Source organism: Triticum dicoccoides, chromosome 2B (assembly GCF_002162155.2).
Source record: "Triticum dicoccoides isolate Atlit2015 ecotype Zavitan chromosome 2B, WEW_v2.0, whole genome shotgun sequence".
NCBI classification, from domain to species: domain Eukaryota; kingdom Viridiplantae; phylum Streptophyta; class Magnoliopsida; order Poales; family Poaceae; genus Triticum; species Triticum dicoccoides.
In genome coordinates, this window is record NC_041383.1 from 171,622,054 (window position 1) to 171,635,557 (window position 13,504).

Here is a 13,504-nt window from a genome sequence, read left to right on the forward strand (position 1 = left end):
ACCAGTAGGGCCTGGACGGGATTGGCTTGGCATATTGGCATTTTAAGGAAGAGGCCCGGCCCACGGCCCTAAGCCTTAAGGGCTTTTTAGGGCTTTTTACCAGATGGGCCGGGCTTGGGCTTGAAAATTAGGCCCAGTGATAGGCCTGGGAGGGCCTGGGCCTCAGTTTTCTGCCGTGGGCTTTTTCAGGCCCGGCCCAAGCCCGGCCCGGCCCGGCCCATGGCCAGATATAAGTGGGACCACCGGAAACAGCTCCCAGATGTCGTCGGGCTGCTAGTTTTTGTTCTCGTGGGCCAGTTCCATCCGTTAGCCCACGGGCCGTGTCTTGGGCCCGCTTCTCGCTCCCTCTCAGAGTCCTCGTCTCCCGCGGTTCGGGGAGGAAGAGAGAGACCCGATCGAGTCGATCGATCTCTTCCGTGGCATCTCCGCCCTCTCCCTCCATCACCTCGCCCACGCGTTCATTCCTTTACCACGCCATGACGCGCGCCGCTTCCTTCTCCCATCGCTCTCGGCAGCAACAGCAGCATCTAGGCAAGCGCAGCGTCCACGGCTCGGGAGAGCACGATGCGCAGGTAAGCCCGCCGCGCACACGCACGCTGTTTCATGCCGCCGCGCGTCGTCTCTTTGGTTTCCTGACCGACTATGTTTTGATCCGTGCGTGCACGTGTTTAGCTCCGAGGAGGTGGCAGCGGCGGAGGGTTCAGGCGCGCCGGGCTCTTCCCCGGAGCCCCCCGGCGGGGCAGGATCGGGGGGATGCGAGGTAGGCTCGCGGCCGCACGACTCGGAAGGAGACGGGCGCACGGCGGTGCAGGTCACGGTCACGCCGATGCCGCCGCCGCCGGCTCCGGATAAATCGGCGGCGCCTGAGGCGAGGGCGGAGAATTTGGCGGCACCCACAGCACCGGAGGCGAGAGCAGGGAGTGTGACGGCATCGGCGGCACCTGAGGTGAGAGCGGAGAGTGTGGCGGCATCCGCGGCGTCTGAGGTGAGGGCGGAGAGTGTGACGGCATCGGCGGCGCCTGAGGTGAGAGCGGCGAGTGCGACGCCATCGGCCGCACCTGAGGTGAGAGTGGAGAATTTGCCTGCGACTGCGCCTGCGCACCCGCAACCGGGGCCGAGGCCGAGGCGGCGGTGGTGGTCGGGGATCCCGTGGACGAGGCTGGTGCTCGGAGGCCTGCTAGTGGCGGCGGTCGGCTATGCCTTCTACAAATGGGGGCTCCCCCTCTTATCAGACAAGGTTCTTCGTCCCCCCCATCCCAGCCTTCTATTCTACTACTGTACTAGTACTCCTACTATTCTACAGATTTGGTTGTTTTTCTTTAGTAATTTCACTCCTGTTTGACACGTGATTGTGTCTCCTGGGGAACCCATGTGGTTAACTCAATGGAATCTCTAGTTCATTCATCCAAACAATTCCCAGACAGTACATAAGCACATGCCATTTCTGTTTTGTACACTGATGATGCCATCAGGATTCTGGACTCTGCTGAACTGCTCATGCTCTACACTCTAATTTCGCTAATCTTTTTATCTGCATGTTGGAGTCTTTGATCTGCTTTTACGGCATGATGTTGCATTGTAGGTGCTCCTGCCGATCATGCGATGGGAGGCGACATCTTTCGGGCGCCCGGTGCTGGCCCTTGTGCTGGTCATGTCCATGTCCGTCTTCCCTACCGTGTTCCTGCCTTCTTTCCCGTCCATGTGGTTGACAGGGATAATATTCGGCTACGGCCTGGGCCTCTTGATCATCCTGGTTGGCACCGGCATAGGCATGTCCATACCGTACTGGATCGGCTCGCTGTTCCTCCATCGCATTCATGTAATATTCATCATATCTCCACTTCATAAAATATGAGTATGATAGTGTGCCCTGAATTCTAGCCTGCATCTGTTTCCGAATGCATTGCAGGGATGGTTAGAGAAGAAATGGCCTCAGCAGATGGCTCTGATCAAACTGGCTGGGAGAGGGGGCTGGTTCCAGCAGTTCCGGGTGGTTGCGCTGTTACGACTCTCGCCGTTCCCTTATGTGATGCTCAACTATGTTGCAACCGTCACCCAGATCAAGTTCACCCCTTACATTTGTGGCTCGGTTGTTGGAATGGTACCTGACGCGTTGGTCAACATCTACAGGTATGATTCAGAGTTCAGATATCCAGCACCATAAATAGGAGATCGGATACTCCCTCCTAACCAAGATAATTTTGAGCAGTGGCCGGCTGATTCTCGCACTGGCGGACCTGAAGTATGACCAGCGTCGGATGACAACAGTGGAGATAGTGTACAACGTCATCTCTGCCATCGTCGCCGTTCTTATCGGGGTCGGGTTTACGGTCTACGCGAGAAGAGCCTTGGATGGCATACAAAGCGCGGAAGGCGCGCAGCAACCTGAACCTGCTGTCGTCCCTGCTGTCCCGGCGCCGGAGCTCAGTGATCGCCATCGAAGTTCCAGCTCTGTGCCAGTTGATGTTGTGTAGTGGCATACTGGCATGCAGTGGATTCTTTAACCGGATGAAGAACTGCAGGTGGTTGAAAGATCCAGCCAGGGTTTTACAGAATGTTCTGCACTCTGCCGCAGCACTTGTGTTGGTTGGGTCGGGTGTGAAAGATCAAGACTTCGTGGGTTCTTTCTTCTAACCTGGAACAATGTGGATTTACCTGACCGGATTTATTCAGTTGGAAAACATACACGAATTGCAGAAGGAAAACACGGTGACGGTTAGGCTCCGCCTGGTGTCGCGGTAGCTTCTCATAAGCATTTGTTTCATTTTGTGAATATATGACAGTTAGAAAGATCTCTTTCTTAGAAATAACAGAGAATTCTTGCTTGGATTGGTGTAGAGATTGTTTGTGACTCTTGCCTTTCTAGTATCCGTCCTCTTACTTTGAATCAGTTCCTTACAGACTCCAGAGTTTGTTCAGGGTTTCAGGCGCGCATTACGCTTCTTCCAAATTTGTGTCCTGCTATCAGGTAACCATGCTGAACTGTTGGAGTGTTGGTGCACGTCTAGTTGTTTCACCAGCCCTTTCCCCCTGGAAGGAGATTGAAACTGAAACTGCATGTTTGCTAGCTGAAAGGCTGAAACTGACAGGCATTGGCTTTGAACATCCACGAGACGTGAGACGTGAGGCTTTCGTGCGTCCCAAAAATTCTTAGCATGTGCAGTGGCCGCGCGCACATACGTGGTCGTGCCATTACGTGACGTAATTGTGTCGTGGTGTGCTTGCTCTGTACTTGTGTACATCCTCGGTTTCCTGCTCATGGATCGACGATGTAACCGAACGTCAATGAAACAAGTTAAAGCCAGCAGCACGTACAGCACGGTCTCATGCAAATTTTTTTCTTCCAAAAACGAATCGCAAGTTGCCTCAATTAACGTACGCAAAAGCACTCGGCAGTACAGCTACAGCGAGTCGGCAACATTCTTCTTGCCAAGCCATGTGCACGCATGACTCATCTTCAGGAGCAATCCTTACATGATTACAGCATCGTGAAGATGCTTTGCTATAGCTCGAGCCTTACATGCAGCGCATGATTACAGTATCGGGAAGACGATTTGCTAGCTCGTGCGTGCATGATGAGTTGATGACCATCCGCAGGCTGTCGATGGTGTGGTGTGGTGAGGCGATCAGCAGGGGGAGCCGGCGCCGGAGCCGGCGGAGAGGCTCCTCTCGAGGTAGAAAGCCCGCAGCCTGGCGGTGCGGCTGGCGCCGCCGCTGGCGGAGTGGGACAGCGCCGGGAGCCCCCACTGCGAGGAGAACACGATGGCGGGGCACTCGGCGGCGCACGCGATCCGCCGCACCAGCTCCGCCAGCAGCGCGGCCGCCCGCCGCGCCGGCGCCAGGAGCACCAGCCGCATCAGCAGCCTCACCCCACGCCTGCGCTGCGCCATCCGGAACAGCACCGGCACCGCCTTCTTTCCCGACAGCCTCCTCCGCAGCCGCAGCGGTCGCCTCGCCCTCGTCCACCTGGCGGCCGACGCCGACGCCGCCACCTCCTGGCCGCCGTCGCCGTCGTCGTTGCAGAGCTCGCCGCGGAGCCGCTGGTAGCGGCACATCGGCAGCTGGTCCCTCGCCGTGAGCACCTCGAGACCCATGTGAGGTGAGCTAGCTAAGGTGGCAGCTAAGTTAACCAACCGGCCGGTCGCAGACGAGTGAGAGAGCTGTGAGCTGTAGGAAGCATGGGGAGCAAGCGAGCCTCCGGGCGCTGGTATATATAGGTGCGGACGAAGTTCGATTATTGCGCGTTGGCACATGGGGAGGAACCGTGCCGGGCGATGGAGGGCGCGCCGTGGCATGGCATGCAAGTTGGATCGGAGCAGCATAAGAAAATGGCGCGGCAACGACCGAGCGGCGCCTACGGCCTGATTCCCTTTTGACGCATGCTTTCCGCTAGCTACCAGCATTATACTACGCCACGCATGCCTATAATTTAGCTCTTAGCTCTGCGCTCTCATCTCCATGCGAGCTAAAGCTTCATCATGTTATATTGATCTTCATGCATGCTTGCATCATGTTACGGTCAGGCCTAATTTAAATTTGGCTTGAAAATAATTCGAATCTGGCCCAAAATTTCGAGATTATAAAATTTTAGTCCCACCAAATTACCGAAACATAGGAGATTTCGAACGCTGGATTGGAAGGATAGGAGAAGGGGGAGGGAGTGGAACGAAGAGGGACAAGCCCGCGACATCGAGTCGGAAGATTGAACGAAGAGGGACAAGCCCGCGACATCGAGTCGGAAGATTGAACGAAGAGGGACAAGCCTGCGACATCGAGTCGGAAGGTGGATGGAGTAGTGCATTAACGGTGATTAGGTCACCAACGAAATGCGACGACAACCGGCATCAGATAGTAGTGGTAATAAGCCCATCTGATGAAGGATTTGCTGTGTGTGGTGGTGCCCTAGCTCGACAATGGCGGCAGAAGGAGGATGAGGAGTAGGAATGTGTGTGCAGTGAGAAGAAAATGGGAGGAGGTGGGAAGACAAGGCGGCCGGAGGCAGAGGCGGGACGATCGCAGGCAAAGCCGAGGAGGATGGAGCATGCATGCCTTAATATGAGTTTTAAAACTAAACAATGGACATAAGACACAGTAAGAGGTCTTAGCATGTGTGCAGTTGACCGTTAAGGATTATGATAACTATATTAACTAGTGGGTGCAAAAGTGTATAGACAGACATTGGTGAAGCCGATGACCCTATTTGTCTTGCAAACATATAATTTTAGATCTCATATTATTGTTTCTATAACATATTGTATTGATGTAACTATGTCAAGCTAATAGAGGTTACCACTCACCATGAAAAAACACATAGTTAGTTATTTTCTCACGAATCATTCAGATTGTGGAAGTCCATAAAATTTAGGAAATCATAATGAACATAGTGAAATCTCTCATGGATGTTTTTGCTGTGAACTTTCTAAAAAATGACTTCTAGTTGAATACATGAAATTTAAAGTCTGTGTTTTCGTACAAGACGTAGCACATATATGGACCACCACAGCTCGTACCGTTTCTGCGAGAGCACAAAAAAGTAACATGGCGTACCGTGAGAGCATATTCTTTGATTTGATCTCTATTATTGTGATGATTGATACGATAATTGCATGACCACTTCACAAGATTGTTTACATGCAATTGGCACATTTTTTCCATTGCCGTAGGGCAAAGAAACCACTTGCTTTTTGCCAAATAACCAGAGCATGGCCTCATCACTGGAGATGCACCCCGGCCTTGATCATACTTTGAAATATTAACAATGCGCGATAAAATTGTTGGAACATCCTCCCTAACCAGTAGGAATGCATCATGCTGGAATCCATTAACGTACTGGATGCATGATAATAAAGATGAATATGCTAGTTAGGTTTTATGGTTTAAGTTGGCATGTGCCATCATTAGCAAGCAAAAGAAAGGTCACTAGGGACCAACAGTAATCATGGTCAATGATTGGCGTTAGGGCGGCTCGAATGATTGATTAGAATGGAATATTGTTAATTACTACTCTTTGACAGCTAGTTATAATTTAAAACTAACATCCCTTCCTATTAGAATATAAGGATACAGTTGCTTTAGAACCTTTGCATAAGTGTAGCGTACCCATAAACTGGACCGTTCACTTGTTCTGACTAAATTAACTAAGCAGGGTAACTCACACATTTTAGTGAACTACTTCCTCCATCCCATGATATGAGATCGTTTTTCAAGCTATCTTATGTTATGGGACGGAGGGAGTGTCATTTAAAATATAGTGTTAAGTACTACTCAACTTTGACCATCGGTATGTCAAAAGTACATTGCAATTGGTCAAAGTGAAAAAACTATTTGTAGATTTACTGATTCATAAAAACTTACAACACTCCTTTGCTACATCTTTTATAATATACAAGCAAACAACAAAACTTGTTGACAGAGATCACCAGTGACCTCACCAAAACCATGAATAGAAGACAACAAGCAGCTCGGCAGAGAATAAGATTTTATTTATAGGTAAGAGGCACTTGCCCGGCTTTGGCAAACAAAAGCCTTATAATTTTACAACAAGTAGTTCGACATGAATAAAATATAGTGTTAAGTACCACTCAACTTTGACAATCGGTATATCAAAAGTACATTGCAATTGGTCAAGTGAAAAACTATTTGTAGATTTACTGATTCATAAAAACTTACAATACTCATTTGCTACATCTTTTATAATATATTTTCTTTGTCCTAAAATATAAGAACATTTTCAACACTACACTAGTGTCAAAAACATTCTTATATTATGGGACGGAGGGAGTACAAGCAGACAACAAAACTGCTGACAGACCACCAGTGACCTGACCAAAACCATGAATAGAAGACAACGAGCAGCTCGGCAGAGAATAAGATTTTATTTATAGGTAAGAGGCACTTGCCCGTCTTTGGCGAACAAAAGCCTTATGATTTTACAACAAGTAGTTCGACATGAATAAAAGACACACCGATAAGTTTGATACAAACCCTGCAGGATCCTTGGCTTAGGGAATCACCAAGGCGGACCTACAAATCGCACACATCAGTCCGGGCCGTATTGTTCGGACCACGGAAGCCATCCAACGTTGACCTGTATCGGTCCGCGGCGTGGTCCAGACGCGATTTCTCTCGCAAACCAGAGAAAAAAAATGAGGAAGGTTTGCGGGAGTCCGGACCGATCCCACGCCTGCTTCCGATCGTCCTGGCCCACCAAAAAAACCTCCCCCTCTCGCGTGCGCATCCCGCCCGATGCTAATTGCTCACATTGAAGGCGGCTCAGAGCGGACGTGACCTCTCAGTGCCTCCGCCATTGAAGTGGCTCGCCGGCCGAGGGCACTGCACGCTGCACGTCAGGCTGAACACGCTTCCTTGCCGCATTCATACGCCTCCATTAAACACGCGTGGAAGTCGAGAAACCTACTACAGCCACACGTCCGTTCATGACCGGACCGGCATTAAACGCAACGCTGGTCGAGGTCCTCTCGCACGTCCTCTATTTAAAAGAGGCCAAACGCCGGGCAAGAATCACACCCCTCCGCTGCTCTCGCATCTCCTCCTTCACCACTCTTCTGATGGCTTCCAAAGAGCAGTTCTCCGGCATGCAACCTGGCTAGGTAACCCGCCAAGCCCGCCGGATATGAGCGAGACAGCTCACTGCTCCACCTCCCGTGCCTGACCCGATGGAGCAAGTTGCCGCCCCAAGTCGCCGCGTGGTTCAGCAACTTGCCGCTTCAGGCCCACTCAATGAGGAGTGGCGACTTGCCCCATGCCGGCACGTCGGGGAGCACGTCAGAATGGGCGTCATCGTTGCTGTCGACGACCGCGCCTCCCGTGTCTGCGACCGTGCCATGCAGGCAGAGACAGAAGACAGGTGCGTGGAGAGCGATGAGTCGGTGGCCGGCGACTCCGCGTCCGCCGCCATCGTCGAGGAGAATTAAAACACGGGAGTCCGCCGCCGCTTGGGTCTCATGAAGGTCACCGCCTAGGTGACGCCGGTGTACACAACCCGTGTCTTGCCCGGTTCTTCTCTTTCAAGGACCTCCGTCAATCCCACATAGGGCTGCAAGAAAAGCTCGAGGCTCGTGAGCTGCTCGAGATCGACTCGTATTTTGACTCGACTAGAGATCGACTCGAAAAGAAATGAGTTGAGTATGAACACTATATGTAGCTCGATAGAAAAATGAGTTAATCTTGAGCCAACACTAGCTCGCTCGATTTTAGCTTGATAGCTCGATGTCATATAACAATATCAAATAATCTTGATGTATATTTAAAGAAAATAGGATAATTTATTGCCATATATGTCGTGTATAATTTTTCTCAGTTTTACCTAGTAGGACATGAAGGCCTAATTAAATAGGAGAAATTTAGCCTCAATTTGGTGCATGGTAAGTCATGTGTCAAATATCCTATTATTCTCAGCCAAAGTTTAAGAGTAGACGCATCTCCATTTTTCTTTCTTTCTAGTTCATTGATTCCTATTTATCAAGTGGTAGTCTTTAATTGAGAGAGAATAAGTAAAATTCTATAGTGGTTTTGTATGTTGCGTTGTAGGCCATAATGTTTAAAAAATTGCCTTAGATTAGTCATAAAATCATCTTATAATTTAGCTCGAAACTAGCTCGAGATCGGCTCGAGATCGATACAAGCTGAGCACGAGCCACTTTTTATGGCTCGACCTTGAACTTCACTCAGTTTGAGCTCGCTCGAATTTTAGTATAATTTGAGCTGAGCCTAGTCCAGCTCGCTCGAACTCGACTCGTTTGCAGCCCTAATCCCACATGGGCTCCACAGAAGCGGAGGCGCTGCCTTCCCCTCCCGCTGAAGCATCAGCCGGGGGTTCCACCCCGATGAGTGGTAGGGAAGCGAGCCGTCCTGACGCATATACCTCCGGGGTGGTAGGAAAGCGAGCCGTCCTGACGCATATACCTCCGGGGCTCCCGGCAGTCCGGTGATCGGGCTGCCGGACATGAGGAAGACAAAGGGGTCCGCCGCCGGCGATTTAGATAAGGTATTATTATACCTCCAGAGCCGGACTAGCACCGTTGATGTAAATGTACTGAAATCCGTCATGTTTATACGAAAATCCGGCATTTTTATATGAGATCCGTCATGTTTATTTGAAATCCGGTCGTGTCTGCACGAATTTCATCCGATTGATTTGAGTTGTTGTGAAAATGTATATGGCTACAGTTAGATGACGTCCTTCCGCATCCGTGTCCACAGACTGGTCTTCCTTATCCGTGGACGGATGCGAGTGAATTTTTATGGGTTGCCGTTGAAGATGCCCTTAAGCCGAAAAGATAAACAGAAGGAAGATATGAACATGCACCACTTCTGATGGCTCATTCCGTAGTTCTTTCCTTGCGGGATCATTCCTTAGCTAAATAGACAAGTATGCATCATATAAAAGTGGTCAAAAAGATCTACAAATCTCTTTCTAAGAAACACCATGCTTCCGGCCTCGTCTGAGTTGAATAGGCCTTCCACCGCCAGCTCAAGGACATGTTCTTGTGCATAGCGAGCTCCCCGGCCCAACAAGGTGGCTGTTGAAAAATGGTCAAAAGAGAGGTGGCCGTTGACAACGAGTGGTGTCTACTCTTCTGCTGCATGTACGTGTTCATCGTCTGGGGCGTCAGAGCATCTACAACCGGGCATTACAAACCAGCCACAAATGCCTGGATAGGCAGTCACGCCTGGACAAGCAGTCTGGCCAAAAAAAAAAAACCAATCCACTCGAATGCCTCAACTTGGTCTCAAACGCCCGGGTTGTCCGACGACTCTCATGGCCTCATATCCAGTCCAAATGTAGAACGGATATGGGATGGCTCGAACACGTCCGGGCATGTCCGCCACGTCAGCCCGGTCCACCTATCCCACTCCGTCCCCACAAAACCCCCAATCCAAAACCCCGCTCAGTTCACTCCGATCTCACTCCATCTCTTCTTCTCCCCTACTCCGATTTATCCCATTTTGATCCACTCCAACGACTCCGGCGACCATGTCGAGCGCTGGCAACCGCTCTGACTCTGACCTCGATGTTGATGAGGAGCTGGCCCTTCGCATTGCCCTCGAGAGGTCCAAGGTGGACATAGGGGGCAGTTTCGAATCTACCGCCTCGCCTCTCCCTCACCGGCACAGCGCGAACGCCGGAGCTGGCTCCTCCCGGCTCGCATGCATATACATGTATTTTATTTTATTACCATCATTTGTGTTGAGTTTCATTCATATACATGTATTGACCCACTTCTTTAGATTAGATGTGGGAGATGCGGGATGAACTCCTACCACATGATCACATACGAGCAATTCAAGAGGAATTGGCGGGATTCTTTCTTGACCACGTCATAAATAAAGACGAAGAATACCATGTGGAAGTTCCAATAGACCTTAGATGTTAGGGTTTGTAAGAGATCTTATATTGTATATATGTAGCTAGTGGCGTGGGATAGATATACGGAAACTTGTTGTTCGACCAATCTCACGGAGAAAGAGAGGTCGATCACTTCTCTCTGTATATGTTCATGACGATCATGTGTACTTAATGGTTCCTTCATTTGCTTACTAGTTAGCGTGTCGAGTTCTCTCTATACGTATGGTAGCTAGCGTCGACCAAGCACGGAGACAAGAGAGGTCACTTCTCTCTAGCTATCAGCTATCTAACACAATATATGAAACCCCATAATAATTAACCCTCCAAAACCCGCTAACCCCCCCCCCCTTCAAAGAAAAAAACAAAAATCCCAGCTCCTGAGCTGCTGACGCGTGGATGCCATTTGGTCCCGGTTGGTGTTACCAACCGGGACTAAAGGCCCTCCTGCCTGGGCTCGCCGCATCGGCCACGTGGAGCACCATCTGTCCCGGTTCGTAAGCGAACCGGGACTAGAGGTGTTGGGCTTTAGTCTCGACCCGTTAGTCCTGATTCCAGAACCGGGGCTAATGGGCCTCTGGAACCGGGACAAATGGCCCATTTTCTACTAGTGATAGCAGTCCTCGAATACCGCCGACGCCGCACCCGCTGATTGTCCTCCTTCCTGCATGCTCTCAATCACCTCCATATTATCTGAGTTGATGATTAAAGAAATAAAAAACATGATGAATTTCCTTTTTAATTAAAATTGATGCTTATTTATTAATAACCTTTGGAAATGGCTAGGAGCCAGTAGACTGAAATTTCCTTTAGGACCGTCGATTTTGGTACGATCAATCTCAAGCGCTAGATAAAAAAAAGAACGGTTTGGATTACGTCTTGTTCCTCCTTCCTAAAAACAGGTCGCTCGTGTTCTTCTTCCTCCGCCGCCCGCTACAGCCCCTGTGGCCGGCGGCGCCCCCGTGACCGCCTCGCTGCATCGTGCTCCCTTGAACCGCCCCCATCGACGGTCTTGCCATTGCCCCCGGCCATCCCTCTAGCCCCGGGGGATGACCGGTTTTTCTTCGGCGAACTTGCACCACGACGTGTGGCCACCCCCACCACTGCCGTGATGCCTCCCCACCCCTCACCCTAAGATAGATGATGGGGTAGCCTGCCAACGAGCTTCTTCCTCTCCTCCAGCGAGTTTCTTCCTCCTATCCGGCTGTTTCTCCCTTGTAGCGAAATCGACTGACCCAAATCCAAAGTCAGGCGTCTGGCATGTAGGTTTTTTCCAGTTTTGCTAAAGCACATCTAGATATGCTCTAAGTATTGCACATCTAAGTCCTATGTCATTGATTTTATGCTAAGATTCATACAAGGATTTTATTTTGTCTTTTTTATTTTTCTTTCTAATTTGATTGAATCACTTAGATGTGCAATAACTAGAGCACGTCTAGATGTGACTAGACAGACCTTTTTTTGCGGGGGACATGTCGCTATTGTGATAACCTTTTTCAAGTAAGCTCAACTTCTTGAGCGACGACTGTCCGTCCGAAACTAGGAGTCCGTTGTGGATCGGCCAGTGTCTGGCACAACCGTTTCTGTGTGCAGTTTCTTATCATTGCAACCAAGCTACCTTGGCCGGGTGAGCCACCCTGCATGCGTTCGAAAGGCCGAGAATATTTCGGTTACACCGGCGTCACTCTCGCGTGTAGCTCCGAGCAACCACATCCTGTTGCTTGTCGCAGGTTGACACTCCTCACTCACGTACTCGATATAAAAGGGAGCCCAACGGCGCCAAAGCATCTACGTAGCTCGTAAATCTCCTCGTCGAATCAGCCGGCCGGTGGCTCCATGGATTCCGGTGTATCGTCGAATCAGCCGGCCGGCGGCTCCATGGATTCCGGTGCGATAAGCGTCCAAATGCCCGTGACCGGCCAAGAATGCCCGCCTCAGGAAGCGAAGCCAGTCAAGGGCAAGTCGCCGGTGGACAAGACGCTGTCGGGCGCGTCGGACCTGCTGAAGCTGCTCCCGACGGGCACGGTGATGGCGTTCCAGGCGCTGGCGCCGTCCTTCACCAACCACGGCGTCTGCCACACGGCCAACGGGTACCTGGTGCTGGCGCTCATCGGCGCCTGCGCGCTCTCCTGCGTGCTCCTCTCCTTCACGGACAGCCTCGTCGGCAGCGACGGCAAGCTCTACTACGGCATCGCCACGTTCCGGTCCTTCTACCCGTTCAACTTCGCCGGCGCGGCCGCCGAGCGGGACGCCATGTTCAACGACCTGGGCCGGTTCAGGCTCACCGGGCTGGACTTCGTGCACGCCGTCTTCTCCGCGGTCGTGTTCCTGGCCGTGGCATTCTCCGACGCCAGCATACAGAGCTGCCTGTTTCCGGATGCCGGCGCGGACGTGAGGGAGCTGCTGGTGAACCTGCCGCTCGGGGCGGGGTTCCTGTCCAGCGTGGTGTTCATGATCTTCCCCACCACCAGGAAGAGCGTCGGCTACACGGACATGACGCCCCACTCCCATTCGCAGTGAAGTGAAGCACGTACCAAGATATACGTATCTCCATCGGAAACATATGAAAACCACGAATGCAAAGACTCATGCTAGCATCATGAGAGGGTGAAAAGGATAGTACATCTACATGGCAACAAACGCTTGTACGATAGAAACATGTATGAGATGTAAAGGAAAGGAATCAATGAATCATGCCCTTGAACGTCAGTATATGTATGTCAGCATGGCCATTGCCATCCTCATACGTATTGCCATTGTTGCCATGATCAACCGTTGATTTAAGGACTATTGTTGCCCCTTGAACAGCTGTTGATTAGAAAATCTAGTTGGGAATGAAAAATACTTTGCCGCGATACTGAAATTTGCGAGTGCCTATTTGCCAGCTAACGTATTCTTTTTTGGCGTTAGTCAATACCGTTGATCATCATCCAACGGCCACGATCACCTCGCACTTTTCATCTTCAACCTCCCCTTCTTCTCCTCACGGAGCTGCCCACGTACCCCACCCCACCCCAACCCAACCCAACTGCCTGCGTCCACCCCTGTGGCCGGCTAGCGCTGTTGTGCACCGCCCCACCCTCGCCTCAACCTCCCCTGACCATCGTTGCTTGCCGCCACCGCGACAATCGCTCTAAG

General features: G+C 51.0%; 2 protein-coding genes across 2 annotated transcripts; both read left to right on the plus strand.

The window, feature by feature from the left end:
- The first annotated feature begins 564 nt into the window (after window positions 1-564).
- LOC119360742 lies at window positions 565-2,839 on the plus strand. The gene is made up of 5 exons (XM_037626256.1): window positions 565-572; window positions 673-1,237; window positions 1,583-1,819; window positions 1,910-2,130; window positions 2,210-2,839. The coding sequence occupies exons 1-5, from the start codon at window positions 565-567 to the stop codon at window positions 2,472-2,474; spliced, it is 1,296 nt and encodes a 431-aa protein (XP_037482153.1). The 3' UTR covers window positions 2,475-2,839.
- A 9,343-nt stretch (window positions 2,840-12,182) lies between these two features.
- Window positions 12,183-13,075, plus strand: LOC119367470 (protein DMP2-like). Its single transcript, XM_037632973.1, has one exon. It carries the CDS (start codon window positions 12,203-12,205, stop codon window positions 12,884-12,886), a length of 684 nt encoding a protein of 227 aa, XP_037488870.1. The 5' UTR covers window positions 12,183-12,202; the 3' UTR covers window positions 12,887-13,075.
- The last annotated feature ends 429 nt before the right edge of the window (window positions 13,076-13,504 follow it).